The 24,926-nt window shown below is 41.5% G+C and overlaps 2 protein-coding genes and 1 pseudogene across 5 annotated transcripts; all 3 read left to right on the top strand.

Annotated features, from left to right (window-relative positions):
• Window positions 1-259: 259 nt before the first annotated feature.
• Window positions 260-14,928, top strand: LOC135554709 (zinc finger protein 501-like). 2 transcript variants are annotated; one of them, XM_064987136.1, is made up of 4 exons: window positions 260-335; window positions 475-539; window positions 11,210-11,405; window positions 13,410-14,928. In XM_064987136.1, exons 2-4 carry the CDS (start codon window positions 531-533, stop codon window positions 14,594-14,596), a joined length of 1,392 nt encoding a protein of 463 aa, XP_064843208.1. In that variant the 5' UTR covers window positions 260-335; window positions 475-530; the 3' UTR covers window positions 14,597-14,928. The 2 variants fall into 2 exon arrangements, with proteins under 2 accessions (XP_064843208.1, XP_064843207.1); XM_064987135.1 differs by lacking the exons at window positions 260-335; window positions 475-539 and adding an exon at window positions 6,424-6,780.
• LOC135554838 (zinc finger protein 239-like) lies at window positions 1,355-3,558 on the top strand (annotated as a pseudogene).
• A 2,949-nt stretch (window positions 14,929-17,877) lies between the features above and the next one.
• LOC135554715 (zinc finger protein 239-like) lies at window positions 17,878-23,347 on the top strand. Of its 3 annotated transcripts, XM_064987144.1 has the most exons (4): window positions 18,020-18,080; window positions 18,441-18,477; window positions 21,316-21,493; window positions 22,122-23,347. In XM_064987144.1, exons 2-4 carry the CDS (start codon window positions 18,469-18,471, stop codon window positions 22,952-22,954), a joined length of 1,020 nt encoding a protein of 339 aa, XP_064843216.1. In that variant the 5' UTR covers window positions 18,020-18,080; window positions 18,441-18,468; the 3' UTR covers window positions 22,955-23,347. The 3 variants fall into 3 exon arrangements, with proteins under 3 accessions (XP_064843214.1, XP_064843213.1, XP_064843216.1); XM_064987142.1 differs by having other exon boundaries at window positions 17,878-18,477; XM_064987141.1 differs by lacking the exon at window positions 18,441-18,477 and having other exon boundaries at window positions 17,878-18,080.
• Window positions 23,348-24,926: the final 1,579 nt, after the last annotated feature.

Here is a 24,926-nt window from a genome sequence, read left to right on the forward strand (position 1 = left end):
TCCTGTCAGTGAATGTATGGCCATCACGGAACCCTGAGCCTGTGTATGGATGTATTTTGGAGTGGACTGTGATTGAATAAGTGGGATTGGTTCTTAGTTGATGTGTTTTATTTGGTATGATATCATTTTTCCCATATCCCATGTTTTTTTTTCAATACCACTACCAGCTGGTGGCGATAATGTGCATATAACATTGGATACCAACCGCCGTTAAACCCCATCGAAGAAGAAGAAGAGTATGTTGTGTTCCAAGTGGCTCTTGGGCAAAAGTAGGCTGTAGCAGACAACAGGATTCTTGAAAAGGGTGTTGAACGTTTTCTTGACTTATAGATCAGGTAAACTCTTTGCAAATCATTTTTCTGAAGTAAGGTCAGCCTACATGAGACGTTTATTTGTCACAATTTAAATCGTTTTCTGATATTTAATTAGATGTTTGATTGCTCTGGTGTAATGTTTATCTGAACGCTATTACAGAGGAATAACTGTTGCCGACACATTTCTTGTCACGTGAAGAAACAGTAGCTTCCTTGATGGATTTGGTAAATTTGGCTGCTTTTTAACAGTAGTGAATAGCTCAGCTGTATACAGTTATACGTTCAGTTAACTTTTAACATTATATCTCTGCTGTGTGGTATAAAAAAAGTGAGTTTGGTTAACTAACAGTAGCCTATAGCTCTACTGTATAAAATGTATTGGTCGAGTTTTCATAATCTTTGATCTTCCGCATCAATGCGTTACATTTGAACAGCTGGGCAAAGTAAACCATGGCGGTAATAAACTTGTTGGGATATTTTGTCCTTCAACAAAGTAACCTTCTAGCCTATCGCACACAATGCTCTGGGTAATTGCGGCAATTCACCCACTATGCTGTTTACTTTGTGCATCTAGCCTACTTCATATCGCGGAGTATACCTTTAAACTCAGAATATGCTATTCTGTTATTTTGACTCTTTTGAATGTTTTTCTTTTACTAATGTTTCTTGATTCCTTCCTAAATATTTATTAGACTGTTTGTATAGGCCTACCTCAAGTCCCGGCAGTGTGTCAAGGCCCGTATTTTGAGAGGGTGGAGCTCCTCGTTGCGGTTCTGCTCCTTGTTCTAGCATCTCCCAATCTCTCCACCTAACACGTATGAACCCAGAACTTCGTCGAGCAGCTGACCAATTACGTGAGACTTTAGTTCTGGATTAATCAAGATTAGCTCAGTGGTGAGAGATGTGGTCAACTCCACTGAACGCTCAATCAAAGGTTCTGAACATAAAACAGGGGGCATTACAAGTGTTATCAGTTTTGACATTTGTACTAAGAGTAAAAAAATGTATATACCACTTCCAAAGTGCTGAAATTATGTTCTATGTACAATACCTCCTGCGTTCACCAGGACAGAGCGAGCTCATCCCCCTCCAACCTGCCAGAGTGCTCACCAGGACAGAGCGAGCTCATCCCCCTCCACCCTGCCAGAGTGAGCTCATCCCCCTCCACCCTGCCAGAGTGCTCACCAGGACAGAGCGAGCTCATCCCCCTCCACCCTGCCAGAGTGCTCACCAGGACAGAGCGAGCTCATCCCCCTCCACCCTGCCAGAGTGCTCACCAGGACAGAGCGAGCTCATCCCCCTCCAACCTGCCAGAGTGCCAGGGTCGTAACTCTCCCAGTAGGCCTTACTGCTAAATCTGAAGAGGGTGTCTGTGTGGCTGGTCGACTGCAGGAAAACACCAGGGCAGAGTAGAACTTCGAGAGGGGGACATGAGAAGGAAGGCGATGGAGATTTGATTTCATCAAGTAAGAACAATGGGGCGTGTGGATTAGACTACAATCTGCTTCCGCAACTTCTGTTAATTGATAGATACAAAATATATTTATGATACATATTTCCAAAACATAGTTATTCAATGTCTTTGTTTCACAGGGGACACCCCTAACCATCGTTCTCTCAATAGGGGGAACTTATCATCTGGGGGGCCTCAAAAACATCATGATGCTGACGAGACAGAGAATAATCTCACCCGATCAGAACATCTCAAGAATCCCCAGCAGAGACGTACAGGAAATAAACCTCACCACTACTGCTCTGACTTTGGGAAGCGGTTCACTACACAAAGGTCCTTAATTCACCAGCGGAGTCACACCTGAGGGAAACCATACCGCTGCCCTCAATGCCGGAAATCTTTAGCTGCATCTAACACCTTAAAATATAATCTAAGAATCAATACAGGAGAGAAACCATACTACTGCTCTCAGTGTGGAAAGAGTTTTGCTGCATCTAACACTTTAAAATCTCATCTGAGAATCCACACAGGAGAGAAACCGTATAGCTGCTCTCAGTGTGGGAAGAGTTTCACGTGTCCAGGGGGTCTTAAAGTACACAGAAGAAGCCATACAGGAGACAAACATTACAGATGCTCACAGTGTGGGAAGAGTTTCACTGCTTCTCACATCTTAAAATTTCATCTGAGAATTCATACAGGAGAGAAGCATTACCCCTGCCTTGATTGTGGGAAAGGTTTTGTTAGTGCAGGAGCCCTAACCATACACCAGCTGGAGAGAAGCATTATAGCTGTCATCCGTGTGGAAAGTGCTTTTCTGTTTCAGAAAAACGAACTATACACCAGCGCATACACAGTGGAGAGAAACCTTATAGTCGTGATCGGTGTGGGAAATGCTTTGCTCGGTCAGGAGAGCTGACTATACACCAGAAAACACACACTGGAGTGAAGCCTTATAGCTGTGATCAGTGTGGAAAGAGCTTTGCTCAAGCTTCCCCCCTGAATAGACACCAGCGAACACACTGGAGAGAAGCCTTATAGCTGTGATCAGTGTGGGAAGAGATTCAGTCAATCAGGGACACTGAATTCACACCAGCGAACACACACTGGAGAGAAACCTTCTGTCTGTCTATGTGGAAAGAGCTTTTCTCATTTAGGGCCAATGAAAAAACACCATAAAGCAACAATATGCCATATTTCATCTCCCTCCTATCCAGTTCCAGATCCCTAAATACATGTGAAATAGAAAACATCTAGTGAACAGTCATATCCATCTACCATTCTTAAACAGTTGACTTAGTTGGATCACCATAGTAACCTCTGGAGCATAATATGCAGCTCTGATCTAGGACCAGGTCCCCCTGTGTCTATGTGTTATCACACATTGTGTTTTTAAATGGATCATTGTCATTGTAGAAGATGTCATAATGAACCTGTGTGGGGGGTGGGGTTGATAATTGTATTCTTTCATATACTATTATTATTATTAAATAAAGTGGAGCAGTGGTCTAAGACCATCTCAGTCTTCGAACACGAGGCATCACTACAGACAACCTGGTTCGAATCCAGACTGTATCACACGTGATTGGGAGTCCCATAGAGTGGCGCACAAATGGCCAAGCATCGTCTGAGTTTGGCGGGTGTACGACGTCATTGTAAATAATAATTTGTTCTTAACTGACTTGCCTAGTTAAATAACGGTTAAATAAAATACATGTAGAATAATGTTTCAACAGTAGTGTGTATTCATGTATTCAATTGATCAATAAATTCAATACATTATCTTCTGTACAACCATCTGCTGATTTCTACACTTAATTATTTATTCACTAAATTTATTAAAATGCTCCTAAAACTAATAAATTATGCATTACATAATTATATCCATGAAAAACAATCTAAACGCAAAAAGTAAAGGTCCCATGTTTCATGTGCTGAAATAAAAGGTCCCATAAATGTTACATTTTCACACATAATTTTTGTGCAGAAATTTGTTTACATGCCTATCAGTGAGCATTTCTCCTTTGCCAAGATAGTGCATCCACCTGACCGATGAGCACTCTGGAGAAGATTTTCATCAAGGTTCTCTCTGTACTTTGCTCCGTTCATCTTTCCCTCGTCTTAGTCTTCCAGGCCCTGCCGCTGAAAACAACCCCACAGCATGATGCCAAAACAACACATCACCGTAGGGATGGTGTCATGTTTCCTCCAGACGTGACGCTTAGCATTCAGGGCAAAAAGTTCAATCTTGGTTTCATCAGACCAGAGAATCTTGTTTCTCATGGTCTGAGATTCCTTAAGGTGCCTTTTTGGCAAAGTCCAAGCGGGCTGTCATGTGCTTTTACTGAGGAATGGCTTCCGTCTGGCCACTCTACAGTACAGGCCTGATTGGTGGAGTGCTGCAGAGATGGTTGTCCTTCTGGAAGGTTCTCCCATCTCCAAAGAGAAACTCTGAAGCTCTGTCTGTGACCATCAGGTTCCTGGTCACCTCCCTGACCAAGGCCCTTCTCCCCTGATTGGTCAGTTTGGCCGGGCGGCCAGCTCTAGGAAGAGTCTTGGTGGTTCCAGACTTCTTCCATCCACCGTGTTCTTGAGGATCTTCAATGCTGCAGAAATGTTTTGGTACCCTTCCCCAGACCTGTGCCTCCACACAATCCTGTTTCAGAGATCTACGGAGTCTGCCTTTCCAAATCATGTCCAATCAATCAAATGTACCACAGGTGGATTCCAATCAAGTTGTAGAAACATCTCCAGGATGATCAACGGAAACGGGATGCACCTGAGCTCAATGTTGAGTCTTAGAGTAAATGTGCTGAATACTTATGATGCAAATAAGGTATTTCTGTTGTATATTTGTATTACATTTCCCTCAAAATGTAAAACCTGATTTCACTTGATTAAAATGCATTTAATCAAGTTTAGAATAAGGCTGTTACATAACGAAGCGGAAAATGTGGAGGGGTCTGAATACTTTCTGAAGGCACTAAAAGTCAACCTCCTTAATTATTTATATCAACAACATCAAAATTGCACTTACTCTATGCACACTCACCAGACTGCCTACACACTCACTAGACTACCCACACACTCACTAGACTACCCATACACTCACTAGACTACCCACACACTCACTAGACTACCCACACACTCACTAGACTACCCACACACTCACTAGACAACCCGCACACTCATTACACTACCTGCACACTCACTAAACTACCCTCACATTCACTAGACTACCCGCACACTCACTAGACTACCCGCACACTCACTAGACTACCCGCACACTCACTAGACTACCCGCACACTCACTAGACTACCCACACACTCACTAGACTACCCGCACACTCACTAGACTACCCACACACTCACTAGACTACCCACACACTCACTAGACTACCCACACACTCACTAGACTACCCACACACTCACTAGACTACCCACACACTCACTAGACTACCCACACACTCACTAGACTACCCACACACTCATGCCAACACACACACTACATTCACTCACACACACAAAACACACATGCAAATGGGCCCCACACATAGTAACACAATAATAGGGCTATATACAAGGAGTAGCAGTCCTGAGGCAATGTGCAGGGGTACAGGTGATTGAGGTAATGCAGTGTGTACATGTAGTAGGGGTAAAAGGGACTAGGCCATCAGGACATAATAAACAGAGTAGCAGCAGCATATTTGAAGAGTGTGAAAGTGTGTTCTTTTTTATTTAGCAAATATTTATCTTAAATTTTTTAACCCTTCAATGTTAGGAATGGGCTCGTAAGTAAGCATTTCACTGTAAAGTCTACACCTTTTCTGTTTGGAACAAGTGACCAATAAAATGTGATTTGATCTGAGTAGCAGAGGAGGATGGGTACAGGGCAAGGGATCCTCCAGAGTGATTAGGAATAATATGTGTTTCAGTAAGGTTGGTTTCTTAGTGTTCATAACCATTGCTATCAACTGTACCGCAGAAATAGAATTTAAGTCACCTAAAACATATTGTGGTGGCAGCTGCAGAAAAGTACTTGGGATTACATTATTTTAACGCGGAAGAATTGCAGGGAGTGTTCTGTTTTTCATGAGGGTTAAATTGGCAGGTATTTTTTCTATCACCAAGTATAATGGATTGTACAGTAGGTGGCAACATGCACCTCTAACGTTTGTTTGCTGACCTCCATAAATACTATTGAAGAAGGACTTCACGTTGGACCAATGGTTTTTATAACTAACCCAAGATAGACCACAGCCTGTTGTTTCCAATGTGAGCAAATAGAACAAGCAAAAGATGGGCAGAGCTAACATTGGCTGGTTCTAGCATGTATTTGCATATTTCGGTTAGGAAACGTCTACTCTTAAGTGCGCATGTGCAATAACTAAATTCGATACACTCCTAAACAACGCACTTTTAAAAAGACTTTCGCAACGGTAAAGTCTATAAAGTTAGTCCTATCTGTTCGTAACAGATTTTAGTTTTGGAAACAAAAAACTGCACTGAGATCAAATGACCAAAATGTCGGCCAAAATCCATCTCGCTCCATCTTCTCTCACTGTCGGCCATTGGGCTTCCTCTCACCACCATATTTGGTAGTGAGTGGAAACGCCAACCGGATGCTTCACATTTATTCTTCCAGTGAAATATCTATGTCATTGTTCTCTCTGTGGCTGGACTTTCGAGGATATCTGTTCCAAGTGGCTTTCAGGTAGACAGGATTATTGGTGAATGGGATGTTGTTGAATGTTTTCTTGGCTTTTGTAGCTCAGGTAAAATCTTATTCAGGGTCATACTGAAGTAAGATTAGCCTACATACATTTGAATCCAGTTTTGATATATAAATAGACGTTTGATTGCTCTGATCTAGCTGTTTCAGTTGTAGACTTGAGACTGGAATTGCCTGCGACAATGCCATAATAGTTATCTGAACGCTGTGACAAACGACGTAACTATAACGTACACATTTCTTGAGGAAACGTTGAAGAAAGAATAGCGTCCACAATGGATCGGGTATGTTTGGTTGCCTTTTGTTAGCAATATAGACCTACTGTGTTTGAAATATCTAGGCCTAGTTTTCACATTTGATCGTCCACTTCCATGTGTTCCATTTGAACAGCTAACGTTAGCTAGACAGTGGTGGAAAATGTACTAAATGGTCATACTTGAGTAAAGATATCTTTAGAAATGACTCGGCTAAAAGTGAAAGTCACCGAGTAAAAGTATTTGTTCTTAAATATACTATCCTGCTAAGCATTCGAAATGTAACTAGTACTTTTGGGTGTCAGGGAAAATGTATTGAGTAAAAAGTACATTATTTTATTTATAAATTACTGGAGTAAAAATTGCCAAATATAATTGTAAAGTTGAGCCGCCCCTTGTTTATGGGAAACTTTGCACAAAATTGTGTGACCAAATATGCAGGAAGAGGATATTTGTGGCTATGGTAACTAATGACAACCATAAGTCTAAATTGGCTATACCGTAAAAATTGCTGAAACATATAGAAAGAATACTATTTCCCTTGAAGTAGTGATGCTGAATGTAAAACATTGCTAAACTTACCCCACTCTCCCAGACTTTAAAGTAGTATTTTTTTAAATTTATTATTATTTTTTAAATAAATTATTGTTGAAAAGCAATATCCCAACTATAGATACAGTGAAGTAAACACTTTACTGATGTCATCGGCCCCTTCCTTGCTTGAGGAACAACACAATTATTTAACACAGGTTTAACACCTATCACAAACATTGTACTTTTTAAACACTTAGCATAGACTAAGCCTTGTTGTTACCTCATATCCCAGCGATAATGCCTTGCATTACACCTGGGAAGAAAACACTTCCATTTGCTCAAAGTGCCATTGGCTCAACTTACCCAAGGCAAACATGTTGACTATATTAGCCCACACAGCAACAAGGATGCATTTTCATGCTAGGTTTAGGAACTCATATTGACGCTTATTAAGACCCCAACTGATGTATAGAACAATCTTAAAATTGTCAACTTTGGTTAAGATACAAGCACCATGAAACCTCCAAGCCAAATTCAGTTTTTTGGACCCAACTTGCTTACCACTTTTTTTCATGTGTTTTCTTTCTTCACAGACTCCATGAAATGATGACCTCTTCCAAAATATTTGGTCAAATTATTAATTTTCTGTATGGTTTCCTAGAAACAAGGCCGGCTCAACACTCTCCCATACAGTAATATGGATAAAAACATGCCACTATTTCCAAAGTTATTATAGTACACATACATTTATTTGTAACTAGGCTATAGTGGTACAATGTCTTATGGGACAGTTAATACTAAAAACTTCTGTAGTATGTGCCATTACAGTTGAACTATTTAAAAAAAAATATTATGTATATAATGTTGCTGCTACCATCTCTTTTGACTGAAAATAAATAACTTCTGGACATCAGAACAGTGAATATTAGCTTATTTTTTTCTTTAACGGGTCCGATGATCCCGACATGAAGAACATACTGCTTTCCCGGGAACTTGCCCAAATCCCCGTCATTTGCGTGAAAAGAAGACAGAGGAAAAGTGGGTTGCCTTCTGAGAATTCGTAGGTGATCAAATAAACCCCCTCTGCCTTCCGTTCTACTAGCTAATGTGCAATCATTGGAAAATAAAATCAACGACCTACGAGGAAGATTAAACTACCAACGGGACATTCAAAACTAATATCTTATGCTTCATGGAGTCGTGGCTGAATGACGACATTATCAACATACAGCTGGCTGGTTATACGCTGTATCAGCAGGATAGTACAGCAGGTGTCTGGTAAGACAGGGGGTGATGGACTATGTATATTTGTAAACAACAGCTGGTGCATGACATCTAAGGAAGCCTCAAGGTTTTGCTTGCCTGAGTTAGAGTACCTCATGATATGCTCTAGACCACACTATCTACCTAGCGTTTTCGTCTGTATTTGTGGTAGCTATCTACATACCACCACAGACCGATGCTGGCACTAAGATTGCACTCAATGAGCTGTATTCAGCCATAAGCATACAGGAAAATGCTCATCCAGAGGCGGTGCTCCTAGTGGCCGGGGACTTTAATGCAGGGAAACTTATCTGTTTTATCAAATTTCTATCAGCATGTTAAATATGCAACCAGAGGGAAAATAATTCTAGACCACCTTTACTCCACACAGAGACAAAGCTCTCCCTCGCCCTCCATTTGGCAAATCTGACCATAATTCTATCCTCCTGATTCCTGCTTACAAGCAAAAATGAAAGCAGGAAGTCGATAAAAAAGTGGTTAGATAAAAAAAGTGGTCAGATGAAGCAGATGCTAAGCTACAGGACTATTTTGCTAGCACAGACTGGAATGTTCCAGGATTCTTCCGATGGCATTGAGGAGTGTACCACCTCAGTCATTGTCTTCATCAATAAGTAAATCGACGTCGTCCCCACAGTGGCTACGTACAAACCCCAACCAGAAGCCATAGATTACAGGCAACATCTGCACTGAGCTAAAGGCTAGAGCTGCCGCTTTCAAGGAGTGGGACTGTAACCCAGAACCTTATAAGAAATCCCGCTATGCCCTCCGAAGACCTTTAAACAGGTCAACATTCACAAGGCCAGACAGATTACCAGAACGTGTACTGCGAGCATGCTCTGACCAACTGGCAAGTGTCTTCACTGACATTTTCAACCTGTCCGAGTCTTTAATACCAACATGTTTTAAGCAGACTAACATAGTGTTCTTGGGCACAGGAACTAAGGTAACCTGCCTAAATGACTACCAACCTGTAGCACTCACGTCTGTACCTATGAAGTGCTTTGAAAGGCTGGTCATGGCTCACATCAACACCATCATGCCAGAAACCCTCAAATGTTTCGGGTAGCCTTCCACAAGCTTCTCACAAGAAGTTGGGTGAATTTGGTCCATTCCCCCTGACAGAGCTGGTGTAACTGAGTCAGGTTTGTAGGTCTCCTTTCTCGCACACGCTTTTTCAGTTCTGCCAACAATTTTTCTATAGGATTGAGGCCAGGGCTTTGTGATGGCCACTCCAATACCTTGACTTTGATGTCCTTACGCCATTTTCCACAACTTTGGCAGTATGCTTGAGGTCATTGTCCATTTGAAAGACCCATTTGCGACCAAGCTTTAACTTCCTGACGGATGTCTTGAGATGTTGCTTCAATGTATCCACATACCTTTCCCTCATGATGCCATCTATTTTATGAAGTGCACCAGTCCCTCCTGCAGCAAAGTACCCCCACAACATGATGCCACCACCCCCGTGCTTCGCGTTTGGGATGGTGTTCTTCGGCTTGCAAGCCTCCCCCCTTTTCCTCCAAACATAATGGTCATTATGGCCAAACAGTTCTATTTTTGTTTCATCAGACCAGAGGACATTTCTCCAAAAAGTACGATCTTTGTCCCCATGTGCAGTTGCAATCCGTAGTCTGGCTTTTTTATGGTGGTTTTGGAGCAGTTGCTTGGAGCAGTTGAAACGCCGAGCGGCGTTTCAGGTTATGTCGATATAGGCCTCGTTTTACTGTGAATATAGATACTTTTGTACCTGTTTCCTCCAGCATCTTCACAAGGTCCTTTGCTGTTGCTCTGGGATTGATTTGCACTTTTTGCACCAAAGTACGTTCATCTCTTGGACACCGAACGCGTCTCCTTCCTGATCGGTATGACGGCTGCGTGGTCCCATGGTGTTTATACTTGCATACTATTGTTTGTACCGATGAACGTGGTACCTTCAATTGGAAATTGCTCCCAAGGATGAACAAGACTTGTGGAGGTCTAGAGTTTTTTTTTCTGAGGTCTTGGCTGATTACTTTTGATGTTCCCATGATGTCAAGCAAAGAGGCACTGAGTTTGAAGGTATGCCTTGAAATATATCCACAGGTACACCTCAAATTGACTCAAATGATGTCAATTAGCCTTACAGAAGCTTCTAAAGCCATGACAATTTTCTGGAATTTTCCAAGCTGTTTAAAGGCACAGTCAACTTAGTGTATGTAAACATCTGACCCACTGGAATTGTGATACAGTGAATATAAGTTAAATAATCTGTCTGTAAACAATTGTTGGAAAAATGACTTCATGCACAAAGTCGATGACCGACTAGCCAAAACTATAGTTTGTTAACAAGACATTTGTGGAGTGATTGAAACACTTAGGTTGGAGTCATTAAAACTTGTTTATATAAACTTCTGACTTCTACACCTGTTGTACTCGGTGCGTATGACCAATACAATTTGATTTGACTATGGTAAACTCGGCTATAGTGGTAAAATGTCTTATGGGGACAGTCAATACTACAAACTTCATTAGTAAGTGCCATTACAGTTTTTCTCAATTGCATTTTTGTAACAGTGTTGTAGAGAGATTTAGACTAAACACTAAAGTAATAAAATGTTTGGTCTAATGATATTCTATGTACAATACTTCCTGTGGTCACCAGGACAGAGCTAGTCCGTCCCCCTCCACCCTGCCGGGGTGCCCTGGTCACAACTCTCCTGGTAGCGCCTTACTGCTGGGTCTGAAGAGGGTGTCTGTGTGGCTGGTCGACTGCAGGAAAACACCAGGGCAGAGTGGAACTGTGAGAGAAGGACACGAGGAGGATGAGAAGGGAGAAGATGGAGATTTGATTTCATCATGTAAGAACAATGTGTGTTGATTAAACTATAATCTGCTTCTCTAACTGCTCCATGATTGATAAACAATATATATACAGGTAACTACCAAAATAAACACCAACATAGTGCCTTAATAGACCAGAACAGATTAAATGTGGCTTGGCATAGATTCTACAAGAGTCTAACTCTATCGGAGGGATGCTTTTTTAGATGGTGGTGGAAAACGCTGTCTGAGGTTCCCGCTCCAAAATCTCATAAGTGTTCCATTTGGTTGAGATCTGGTAACAAACGGCCAGGGCGTATGATTTGCATTGTTCCCTTTCAGTCAGGAAACTTGGCCCAATACAGCTGTGGACAGTTTGAGCGCTAGTGCACTCTAATGAAAAACATTTGTCGCGCTAGACAAGGCCAATATACCCTGTGGGCAGTTTGAGCGCTAGTGCACTCTAATGAAGAACATTAGTCACGCCCGACAAGGCCAATATACCCTGTGCTTCAGTGGAGTCCCCGCCTACCAAGGCACGGAGTCATTCCTTCAATTTCTTCCTGTCTTCATCTCGAGCTGAGCAGAACGATCTCACACATTTCTTCTAAACAAAGATTGGAATGCAATTTCAGGATTTATTAAAACTTAACTGTCCCACTAACTAGGGCATGCTTATCCTTCTGGTAGTTGTGCGTTAAAGTTTGGTAACTAGTTTTGTGAAATTTCCTACCAATATGTTTGCTAGTTATTCTTGTTGCTTTTTAGCGTGGCTAACTGGTTGCAAGGAAGATTGCTAGTACGAACGAGTCTGTGAAGGTTGTTAAGCCGCGTTTGAGTTCACGACCTTTCCCACAATCATGCGGTTTCACCATGTCTTTGAATAATACTCACGAGTTTAGTCTTGTATGTCTCTGCTGGATGGCAGCTCGGGCTGCCCTGGATTGATCTGGCGCATTGCACCACTGTTGCTGGCTGCGTTTAAGCACTTGAGAGAAACGTGTCGCCTTCCATAGAAGGCTTTGTGGTAACGAGTGTGATTTTCCTCCCCTGGGCGCCTGTACCTTGGCGGAGTCTGAGTTGCGGGATGCAGGGGTGGACCTGGGCTCGCGGTGGGGTCAGATGGCGCTATCCTCCCAGCATAGTGATATAGAGCCAGCTGACATCTCTTTTGGCATCGTGCTGGGCTCCTGTTTGGTTGGCGACGTGGTGTCTGGCCGGTTCTGGGAGGGGGCCAGAGACAGTTACTTGATGCCAACACATCTTTTTAGCTAAGTTAGACGCTGTAGTTGTGTTACACTTGGTAACCAGACTGTTTCATCTCAACATCGTTGATGCCTTTACCTACCTCTACACTTGCCAGTTTTAGCCTCATCCAGCACCATATTCAGATGAGCCTTTACGTCTTATTTCTTTAAGTCTGATATCGTCGTGATTGAGTTTCCTAACTAAAAGGGAACCTACAGTTATGACTAGAACTAATGTTCAATGAAAGAGGCAAACAATGTACAACAGTTGTTTGTCCTCACACCGCCATGTTCAGATTAGGAGCGGTACTGAATTGAAGGAATGAGGCCGTACCTTAGTTTTATCACATGAGAAGGTGAGACTTCTGGTGCGGCACGGTGTTCATTGGCCTTGTCAAGAGTGATTCTAATGTTCCTCAGTAGAGGGCGCTAGTACGTGAACTCCCTATAGCTTGTTTCCCTCCTACAGGGAACAGTAGTTAAAGTAATAACTATGTTTTTTTATGCTCATTAAATCATTCAGTGAACACTCATGCCCTGTGGATGGGGGCATTGTCATCAACCATAGGTTGAAGGTGAGCACTCAATGGCTCTGCATTTATTGGCGTTTACCTTGCCCTCTAAGTGGTTGAGTGGACCAGAAGCATGCCAGGAAAATTTACCCAACACCATAAGAGCTGCCAGAACCCTCATTTCCTCAAGTGTTTCCTTTTATTTTGGCAGTTCTGTTTATACTGAGGGTCGTATTTGTTTATGCATTGCAAAACCTAGTTATTCAATGTCTTTTCTTCACAGGGGACACCCCTAACTGTCATTCTCTCAGTGGGAGGGGCTTATCTTCTGGGGAGCCTCAACATCATGTTGCTGACGAGGCAAAAAAGAGTCTCTACAGATCAGAACAACTCAGGAAACCCCAGCAGAGAGGTTCAGGGAAGAAACCTCACCACTGCTGCTCTGACTGTGGGAAGAGTTTCACTAGAAGGAGTGGCTTCATTATTCACCAGCGGATTCACACCGGAGAGAAACCATACTGCTGCTCTCAGTGTGGGAAGAGTTTCACCTGTCAAGGAGGTCTTAAGTTACACCATAGAATCCATACAGGAGAGAATCCGTACAGATGTTCACAGTGTGGGAAGAGTTTCGCTGCTTCTAACACCTTAAAATCTCATCTGAGAATACATACAGGGGAGAAGCCTTATCCCTGCCTTGATTGTGGGAAAAGCTTTGCTAATGCAGGAACCCTAACCATACACAAGCGTGTACACACTGGAGAGAAGCCTTATAGCTGTGATCAGTGTGGAAAGTGCTTTTCTCTTTCAGAAAATCTAACTATACACCGGCGCATACACACTGGAGAGAAACCTTATGTTTGTTATCAGTGTGGGAAGAGCTTCACTCAGTCAGGAGATCTGACTACACACCAGCGAACACACACTGGAGAGAAGCCTTATAAATGTGATCAGTGTGGGAAGAGCTTTGCTCTCGCTTCGTCCCTGACTAGACACCAGCGAACACACACTGGAGAGAAGCCTTATAGCTGTGATCAGTGTGGGAAGAGCTTTGCTCGAGCTTCCAACCTGTCTACACACCAGCGAACCCACACTGGAGAGACACCTCACAGATGTGATCAGTGTGGTAAGAGTTTTAGTCAGTCAAGAGATCTGATTACACACCAGCGAACACACACTGGAAAGCGGCCTTATAGTTGTGATCAGTGTGGGAAGAGTTTTAGTCAGTCAGGGAACCTGATTAGACACCAGCGAATACACACTGGACAGAGGCTTTATAGCTGTGATCAGTGTGGGAAGAGTTTTAGTCAGTCAGGGAACCTGACTAGACACCAGCGAACACACACTGGAGAGAACCCTTATATCTGTGTATGTGGGAAGATATTTGTTCATTTAGGGCCAATGAAAAAACACCAGAAAGCGCAAACGTGTCTTTCAACTCCCTCCTATCTGACACCGGTTCCAGATCCATAAATAAAGGACCAATAGAAAACATCTAGTGAACCGTCATATCCATCTCTCATTCTTAAACGGTTGACTTAGTCTGATCACCACGGTAACCTGTTTGGAAGATAGATGCGGTAAAGAAGTCAATGGAACTCGAGCAAAACAATGGAATTGCCATGGAAACGTGTGGGAGAAAAGGCCATGGGGGAATAATCCTGAATCTCTTCATTGCCCCCCAGCAAAATGATCCTACGTTTAGACTGTTCTTTATATGTGTATGTCACAATATATTGAGGTACAAATCAGAGTGTAATGCTTGTATGGATGTCAACCCTAACAATAAATGTTACTTTCCCCAATCAACTGCATTCGTTAATTAACTTCCACCACCGATGTCTGTATGCTAGCTATGCTAACCAGCTCATACTAACTGGAGTTAGCATTTAGAAGTCACTTCTCAACTTTTAAATGTTACCTGCGAAAACAGCCAAATATATCCAAATCGGACTTAAGTAACCACATTGTGAGCCTGTTACAATACATACATTCGGAAAGTATTCATACCCCTCGACTTCCACATTTAGTTACATTACAGCCTTATTCTAAAATGTATTAAATACTCCCCCCTAAATCTACACACAATACCCAATAATGACAATGCGAAAATTTTGGGAATTTTAGCAAATGTATTTTAAATAAAAAAATATGCTTATTTACATAAGTATTCAGACCCGTTTCTATGAGACTCAATTGAGCTCAGGTGCATCCTTTTTCCATTCCTACAACTTGATTGGAGTCTACCTGTGGTAAATTCAGTTGATTGGACATGATTAGGAAGGGCACACAATGGTCTATATAAGGTCCCACAGTTGGTCGTTCATGTCAGAGCAAAAACCAAGCCATGAGGTTGAAGGAATTGTCTGTAGAGCTCCGAGGCAGGATTGTGTCTTGGCACAGATCTGAGGAAGGAACCAAAACATTTCTGCAGCATTGAAGGTCCCCAAGGACACAGTGGCCTCCATCATTCTGAAATGGAAGATGTTTGGAACCACCAAGACTATTCCATTTCAGAATAAGGCTGTAATGTAAAAATGTGTGTGTGTGTGTGTGTGTGGGGGGGACACAGAAGTAAATCAGAACACAGAAGTAAATCAACAGAATAGCTTCAACAGAAGAAAATACGCTTTCTGGAGTGGCTCAGTCGGAGTTCTGACCTCAATCTGATTGAGATGCTGTGGCATGACCTGGAGCGGTTCACACCAGACATCCCAAGAATATTGCTGAACTGAAACAGTTTGTAAAGAGGAATGGTCTACAATTCCTCCTGACCGTTGTGCGGGTCTGATCCACAACTACAGAAAACATTTGGTTGAGGTTATTGCTGCCAAAGGAGGGTCTACCAGTTATTAAATCCAAGGTTTCACATACTTTTCCCACCCTGCACTGTGAATGTTCACACTGTGTGTTCAATAAAGACACGAAAATGTATAATTGTTTGTGTGTTATTAGTTTAAGCAGACTCTATTGTTGACTTAGATGAAGATCAAAGTGTATGACCAATTTATGCAGAAATACAGGTTATTCCAACGGGTTCACATACTTTTTCTTGTCACTGTATCTCAACATTGACATGATTGGTTGGTGGTGGGGGGGGGTACTTCCTGTATAAACACAGTCCCTTCCTTGACTACTTCCTTCCAGCAGTGTGTATCAGGGACATTCCTAGATGTGAGAAATGTGCAGGAGGACCTGAGAGAAAGGAATGTGTAGTATTGATGTAAAAAGTTGTGTGTGTAAACTGTAGGGGTACACATGGTGCTGGAGATCAGATGTGTCCAGTGAGAGAAAGACAGGTTGAGGTTACCAGGATCAAATCAAATTTTGTCACATACACATGGTTAGCAGATGTTAATGCGAGTGTAGCGAAATGCTTGTGCTTCTAGTTCCGACAATGCAGTAATAACCAACAAGTAATCTAACTAACAATTCCAAAACTACTGTCTTATACACAGTGTACACAGTGTAAGGGGATAAAGAATATGTACATAAAGATATATGAATGAGTGATGGTACAGAGCAGCATAGGCAAGATCGCAGTCGTGCAGAAGGTGTTGTATGCTGAGGCAGTGAAGGGAGTAGTAGAGGAAGATGGGTCCAGGGTGAAGGATCTTGAGAGGATCCCTGTGATTAGGCGGTGGTCAATAGAGAGTGATAGGAATAACATGCTTCAAGTTTTTTTTTAAACATTTTGTTTTGCGTTCATGGCCATGGTTGTCAACTGTAACGTAGCAATAGAACATAAATTGAAGCGCATAGATGTGGAGGCAGCTGCAGAGAACTACTTGGGAGTGTGAGATTTTACTGCAGAAGAGTTACAAGGTGTTTTGAACAATAATATCCCGTCCTCCCAGGCTGTTGACCTGGTGTAAGATCAGAGGGCCAAAGTAGTGGAATAATGAGGTTTTAATGGGTGTAGGGTCAGTGGTGTAAAGTGCTTAAGTAGTACTTAAGTATTTTTACCTAAGTCGTTTTGGGGGTTTCTGTACTTAACTGTTTTAATTTGACAACTTTTACTTCACTTACATTCCTAAAGAAAATGATGTACTTTTTACTCCATACATTGACACCCCAAAAAACTAATTACATTTGGAATGCTAAGCAGGACAGGAAAATGGTTCAACTCATGCACTAATCAAGAGGCCATCCCCTAGTGCCTCTGATTTTTTATTTACCTTTATTTAACTAGGCAAGTCAGTTAAGAACAAATTCTTATTTTCAATGACGGCCGAGCAACAGTGGGTTAACTGCCTGTTCAGGGGCAGAACGACAGATTTTTACCTTGTCAGCTCATCGATTTTGCAACCTTTCGGTTACAAGTCCAACGCTCTAACCACTAGGCTACCTGATCAAACAGACTCACGAAACACATTATTTATTTTTAAATTGTGTTGTAGTGTGCCACTGGCTATCTGTAAAATAAACAATTGAGCTGTCTGGTTTACTTCAAATAAGACATTTGAAATGATTCATACTTTTACTTTTGATACTTAATTAAATTTGAGAAATTACACTTTTGATACTTAAGTATATTTAAAACTAAAGACTTTTAGACTTTTACTCAATTAGTATTTTACTGGGTGACATCCAACTTTTACTTTAGTTATTTTCTATTAAGATATCATTACAATTACTCAAGTATGACGATTCGGTATTTTTTCCACCCCTGTGCAGCACTAGTTAGTTGGTTTTTCCCAAAGCGTAATGAATTCAGACGACAGTGTAGTAGGCTGATACACAGCCAATACAGTACTGAGCTGCATGCATCTATAACAATTGTATGCGGACCGCCATAATACCAAAGAAGAAGAAGATCACTTCCTTCACCACAGCTTTGAGTCTGCTGCGTGAAGCGGAAGAAGTATGAATGCACTGACTACTGCGGAGGTTGCATTGCTGTAAATGCTGCATGGCCACTGCAGATGTCGGATTGAACATATATCGGGTTTTACTGGTTAGTTGCACGGATAGCGCAGCGGTAATCAGTCTGGTATTTACAAGGCTACACTTACTGGGCCTCAGACAATTAACTATCTGGATTTTCGAAGGGGACGTTGTTCCAACAGACAACGGGAGTATTGGTGGATAGGGTGTTGGAACGTTTTATTGACTAATAGATAATGTAAAATATTATCCAGGATCTTCCTGAAGTAAGATTAGCCTACATCAGACATTTGTCACAATTTAAATCGAGTTGTGATATTTAAAATTACGTTTGATTGCTCTGGTCTAGCTGTTCTTTATATGCATGCTATGACAAAGAATAACTAGTGTACGGTACCGTACACATTTACTGTCATTTTGTTTTTTTAAGAAACGTTGAAGAAAGAATAGCTTCGACGATGGATCGGGTACGTTTGGTTTACTTTTATTAACAGTATAAAATGTATTGACCTAGTTTATCTTCGATCTTCCATATCATTCTTTCCAGTTGAACAGCTGGACAAAAACAATGATGGTAATAAACACTTGGGATATTTTGTCCAGCAAAGTAGCGTACTAGCCTAAAGCCCTCAGATTGATACAAGGCAACGAGCAGGTAAAGTCAGAACCATGGATAAATAAATCAGAATGTTGTTTTTACACGGAAGCCAATCCAGAAACCTATGCCATTACAACCTACGTGTTGTGATTGTGTTGTTTGATGCTGTTAGTTCATATGCATTGACACAGCCGATACAAGAAGACGGAGAGCACAAAATATTTTGCCTGTAATTTACTTGCCTATTTAAATCAAACAACATATAAAAATCGGACTTCTAAACAAATATTGATTTAGTTACCTCAAGTCGCAAAGAAAACAGGGGCTGCCTCCACTATTTAAGCACCATTTCAACATCATCTAATCACCAATACTTCGTCTACTAAATTGACAACTAAAAGATACCAACAGCGATTTAGTCCGATCAACCTAAGCTAAATATGTCTATCCATGGTACTGATATCTGTGTGTGAGTGCAATTAGAAAAAAACATGTTCACGCATCCAATTTGTAGAGAAACGCTAATGCCATCCTCCTCTTTCATGTTCCCTGAACGGTCTATGACTCTGTCACGCTTGTAGTTTTTGTTGTCCTAGGCTACCTGGCTAGAATGCTTGCTCGCTAGCCTGATTTCCATTCAGTCAAGGATGCGCCAGGCCAGCTAGTTAATAACCAATTTTGAAATGATTAATCTTCCTGAGAAGTAACTGAGATGCGCATCTCGCTCTGCACTGGTAAAACATGTCATTGGGACAATTATTATTTTATATTTTGTGTTATATTCCATTATATTATAGTCGTGAGTTTTCAGTATTTCCTGTGCCTATTTAGCTGAAATTCTTTCATAGGATTAAAACAGCACCATAGCTTCCATAAAGTGACCATTGGACTTACATTTAAAACGTTGTATCTGCAACCGGTTTTATTACATGTTACGTGCACATTTCTGTCCACTAAGAACCAACGATGTGCGACCTTTTTGTAGTTTTTCTGAGTTGCTCATTTCTTTTCAGGCACATCTTAGAGTTCTATCTGAACGGGTCAGCAACTTGGAAACTGTACAGCTGCTATATAACATTAGCTTGCTTGTCCAAAGTCCTGCAGCTAGCCTCTGTAGCTAGCTTGTCAACAATCAGTCAGCTGAAAGCAAGCTAGCTAGTTTAGCCTCGCACTTCAACGTTTTTGGTGATTTCGGTAATGCAGCTGTTTATTTTGTGCATATAGCCTACATAATATCGCTGAATCTACGTTTAAACTCAGAATATGCTATTCTGTTCTTTGGAATGTTTTCCGTTTCCCAATGTTTCTTAATTCCTGCCTACAGATGTATTAGACTTTTTAAAACGTAGACAACATGCATCATTGTTGGATTCTTCTTGTATAGGCCTACCTCAAGTCCCGGCTGTGTTAACTTAATTTAAACTATTAACTTAATAAATAACTTACAAAATACATAAATCATTTATTTAATAGACCAATTTCAGGATTTAATTTAATCATATAAATGTACCATATTGTATAGTGTTAAATGTTTTATAGGGTTAAATAATGGCAGGCTAACAGCAAACCCATGGCCCTCACGCTAGCTCCACTTCTGCCTAGATACTATGTTAACGAATCCCTAATTGTCTTTCTGTCCTTCCAAAGTGTGCACTTATTCACTTCCCTTCACTGATTGGAAATTAAATGACTGGTATAAAACATATTGTGGATAGACCCATTAGCCATGACTCCAATCTAATTGTGTTTCTCTTTGGTACAATTTTCACAAAAATCTGTTTCAAGCTTAAAAATATTTTCCTGTCATTTGTTTTTAAACGGCTAAAAGCTGAACTACGAAACCTGAATAATATAGTGTGTAGTTTACGTTGTTTTTTTAAGTACTAAAATAAATTAGTTTATTCCATTCATTATCTGAATGTTGTTGATACACTGTAAGCTGATTTTTAGATGAGGATGCTGTTACAGTAACAAGTCACATAAAGTGGATCTTGAACAATGTTACATGGGGCAGAAATTGCACCAGGCTACACCCATACCTTTTTACTGTAGGTTTCTACTACATGCCACAATACCCCTATAACTGATGGTTTCTTCTATGTATGTACTGTGTAAGGATACTGAAACTATGAGACTAACATTTTCTCAACATGCTCCAAGTGGGATAACGAGCAGCAATAGTTCTGGTGTTTAGGTTTTTCATCACTGGTTATTTGAACAAATCATGATTTAGCAGGTGTTACCATCTTTCACATTTCGGAATGGGAGTGGACATTCGGCCCAGCCCGTACTTGAAAGAAACTGCGGAGCTTCTCATTCCAGTTCTGCTCCTCGTTCTAGCATCTACTAATCTCTCCCAATATGTATGAACCCAGAACTTAATCGAGTGACTGCCCAATTACGTGACACTTAAATTCTGTGTTAACCATCATTAACTCAGCGTGAAAGATGTGTTCAACTCCACTGAATGTTGAATCAAAGGTTCTGATCATCAGACTGGATATGACAAAAATATATACCACTTCCATTTGAAAAATTGGCCGACGTGATTGAGAAACTGTACATATGTGTAAAGTAGTGAACGATGACACACTTCAGGAGAATGGTGCATCCTTATAATACCTCCTGTCAAACAGAGATTCAGACTAAAGTAATAAAATGTTTGGTCTAATGATATTCTATGTACAATACTTCCTGTGGTCACCAGGACAGAGCTAGCCCATCCCCCTCTACCCTGCCAGAGTCCCCGGGTTGCAACTCTTCCGGTAGTGCTTTACTGTTGGCTCTCAAGAGGGTGTCGGTGCGGCTGGTCGACTGCAGGAAAACAGCAGGGCAGAGTGGAGTTGTGAGAGAAGGACACGAGGAGGGAGATTTGATTTCATCAAGTAAGAACAATTGGGTGTGTGGATTAGAACACAATCTGCTTCTGCAACTTCTGTTGATTTGATAAAAAAAATATACACTCAGTTACTAGTTTATTAGGTACACCCATCTCGTACTGGGTCAGACCCTCCTTTGACTCCAGAACAGCCTGAATTCTTTGGTGCATTGATTCTACAAGGTGTCAAACGTACCCCAGGGATGTTGGTCCATTCTAACGCGATGACATTACGCAGTTGCTGCAGATTGGACGGCTACACATTCATGCTGCCAACAGCCCGTTCCATCTCATCCCAAAGATACTCTATTGGGTTTGCTCAGCAACAATGTTCGGATACGTTGTAGCGTTCAATCGATGCTCAATTGGTATCAAGGGACCTAAAGTGTGCCCGGAAAACATTCACCACACCAGATCACCACCTCGACTAGCCTGTACCGTTGACACCAACCTGGATGGGTCAATGGACTCACCTCCACGTGACCCACTGTATGTAGGAGCGATCCATTTTTGTGAAAGGGGTGGTGGACCGAATAAACTGTCCTCTGAGTGTATGTTGCTATATTATTTGTATAATATTTGTTTATGGACCCATATTTCCAAAACCTAGTTACTCAATGTCTTTTGTTTCAAAGGGGACTCCCATAACCATCGCTCTCTCAGTGGAAGGTACTTATCATCTGGGGAGCCTCAACAACATCATGTTGCTGAGGAGGCAGAGAAGAGTCTTTCCAGATCAGATCACCTCAAGAAACACCAGCAGAGAAATACAGTGAAGAAACCTCACCACTGTTACTCTGACTTTGGGAAGAATTTTACTAGACTGAGGTCCTTAATTCACCAGCAGATTCACACTGGAAAGAAACTGTACTGCTGCTCTAAGTGTGGGAGGGGTTTTACTGCATCTAATGCCTTAAAATATCATCTGAAAATTCATACAGGGGAGAGGCCTTACCCCTGCCTTGATTGTGGGAAAAGCTTTGCTAATTCAGGAGGCCTGACCATACACAAGCGTTTACACACTGGAGAGAAACCTTATAGCTGTGAACAGTGTAGGAAGAGCTTCAATCAGTCAGGCCACCTGACTACACACCAGCGAACACACACTGGAGAGAGGCCTTATAGCTGTGATCAATGTGGGAAGAGATTCAATCAGTCAGGAGAGCTGACTACACACCAGCGAACACACACTGGACAGAGGCCTTATAGCTGTGATCAATGTGGGAAGAGATTCAATCAGTCAGGAGAGCTGACAACACACAAGCTAACACACACTGGAGAGAGACCTTACGTCTGTCTGTGTGGAAAAGGCTTTGCTCGAGCTTCCACCCTGACTAGACACCAGCGAACACACACTGGAGAGAAACCTTATAGCTGTGATCAGTGTGGAAAGAGCTTTTCTCAAACTTTCTCCCTGACTAAACACAAGCTAACACACACTGGAGAGAAAGAAGCCTTATACCTGTGATCAGTGTGGGAATTGTTTCAGTCAGTTATGGACCCTTTATTCACACCAGTGAACACACACTGGAGAAGGAACCTTATGTCTGTCTAGGTGGGAAGAGCTTTGTTAATTTATTGCAAATGAGAAAAAACAAACACCAGAAAACAAAAACATGCCGTATTTCATCTCCCTCCCTTCCAGCACCGGTTTCAGATCCATAAATAAAGGACCAATAGAAAATATCTAGTGAACAGTCATATCCATCTCCCATTCTTAAACATTTGCCTCAGTCTGATCACCATGGTAACCTCTGTGCAGCATAATATGCAGCTCTGATCTGGGATCAGGTCTCCTTTGTGTCTATGTAATATCACACATTGATCTAAATGGATAAATGTTATTATAGGAAATGTTATAGGGAACTTGTGGGGGGGTGGGGGGGGGGGTGATAATTGTATCTTTCATATACTCATACTATTATTATGTCTTCATGTAGAATAATGTTTCAACAATAGGTGTATATTCATTTATTCAATTTGTGGTCCAAGTCTGGTCTCTTTTCCAAGCTTAAAAGGATAAACATTCACAAACAACATTGTGGGCCAGAAACTGTTGAACATATTGGCCATGCTGTCAATCCAGCAGGACTTCTGCCACGTTTAAAACAACTGGAGACTGAACTGGGAAATGTCAGACTTCAATGAGTTCAAGACAACTGGGAACTCGGAAAACCGCAAGCTCCGACCGGGAAAATACGTGTTGAATGGTCATCTACCTCGGAATTCCAAGTCAGAAACTCTGGCCTCTTTTTCTTGAGTTCCGACCTGAAGATCACTGACGTCATGATACAACCCCAGTTTTCAGTTGACTTGAAAGTATCATAAATCCAGAGGAAGACAGACTTTGATGACAAAGTTTGATGACAAAATTTGCCCATGCCACCTTCCTGTTCAAGTGAGCACAGCACAAAGTGAGTCCAAAAATGTATTGTATGCTGTTGCATAAATGATGTAATATGCCAGGGAGATATGTAATACTGTAGCTAAGAAAGTAATACTAAATGTATGTTGTGTAGTAAGCTGTTAGTAGCCCATGTGCTTTACCCTAATAATTGGATCCCTTACCCCCTCATAACTTAGCCTACTGTTCTGACATGTAGCCTAAAGCCTGTTTTCAGAGAAATATCATCAAATATTGTAAAAGCTTTCATTGTCTGCTTATATGCCCCCTTTATTTATCCTATGATTCTGACTTGGTGTACAGGGATAATACTGTAAGAACGACGCATGTTCTGAATTCTGTTCCTGTTCATTTTAGAAGTGCTAAACAAATAGTTATATTGACTACGCCCATGTTGCTCATTGTCTTAATCAAAATTTGATTGCCTCTTATCCGCTCATCGTTCCCCATCATTCCCCTTGGGTTTCTGTACAGGACTTTGTGACATCAGCTGATGTAAGATGGGCTTAATAAATACATTTGATTGATTATGCCATAGTTTGTACATCTCAATTGTCAGTAGAAACCACATTTGTTAAAGCAAGTCAGCCATTTGTTCTTAAAGGAGGTAAATGAGGCTGAATGAAATGTTTCGCTGCCAGACAAGGCTCCGCTGACAGCCAGGTGTAGCATGACAAGGATTCACTCCATGGTGCTGAAAAGAAAGCTCTTCTGCTGGGACAGCTTTATGTAGGCCCTAATAGTTTGTGGGAACCGGTTGTCACTGTTATAGTGCAATTAATGTATTGTTTAGTGTTGTTGTTGCCTTGCTGGCATTCATCCCCCTCAAAAAATGTAGGCTTAGCCCCACCAAGATGTACATGCTAAAATGGCCATTGTGTATGGCCACTGCAGAAGTCTGATTGAACATAAATCGGACTTTACTGGTTCACTGCACGGATCGCTCATCGGTAATCAGTATGTTATTTACGAGGCTACTCTTACTGGGCCTCAGCCAATAACCACAGCTGGACTCTGGAAGAGAACGTTGTCAGAG

The sequence above is a fragment of the Oncorhynchus masou genome, chromosome 14, assembly GCF_036934945.1.
Source record: "Oncorhynchus masou masou isolate Uvic2021 chromosome 14, UVic_Omas_1.1, whole genome shotgun sequence".
Taxonomy (NCBI): domain Eukaryota; kingdom Metazoa; phylum Chordata; class Actinopteri; order Salmoniformes; family Salmonidae; genus Oncorhynchus; species Oncorhynchus masou.

Excerpts from the sequence above, each read along its gene's own strand:
- LOC135554709 (XM_064987136.1), top strand. Across the intron at positions 11,406-13,409 it reads TGGAGATTTGATTTCATCAT|GGGACACCCCTAACTGTCAT; the intron begins GTAAGAACAATG and ends TTTTCTTCACAG.
- LOC135554715 (XM_064987141.1), top strand. The coding sequence starts at position 18,036 with ATGGCCACTGCAGATGTCGGATTGAACATATATCGGGTTTTACTG. Across the intron at positions 18,081-21,315 it reads ACATATATCGGGTTTTACTG|GACAGAGCTAGCCCATCCCC; the intron begins GTTAGTTGCACG and ends TGTGGTCACCAG. Across the intron at positions 21,494-22,121 it reads GGGAGATTTGATTTCATCAA|GGGACTCCCATAACCATCGC; the intron begins GTAAGAACAATT and ends TTTGTTTCAAAG.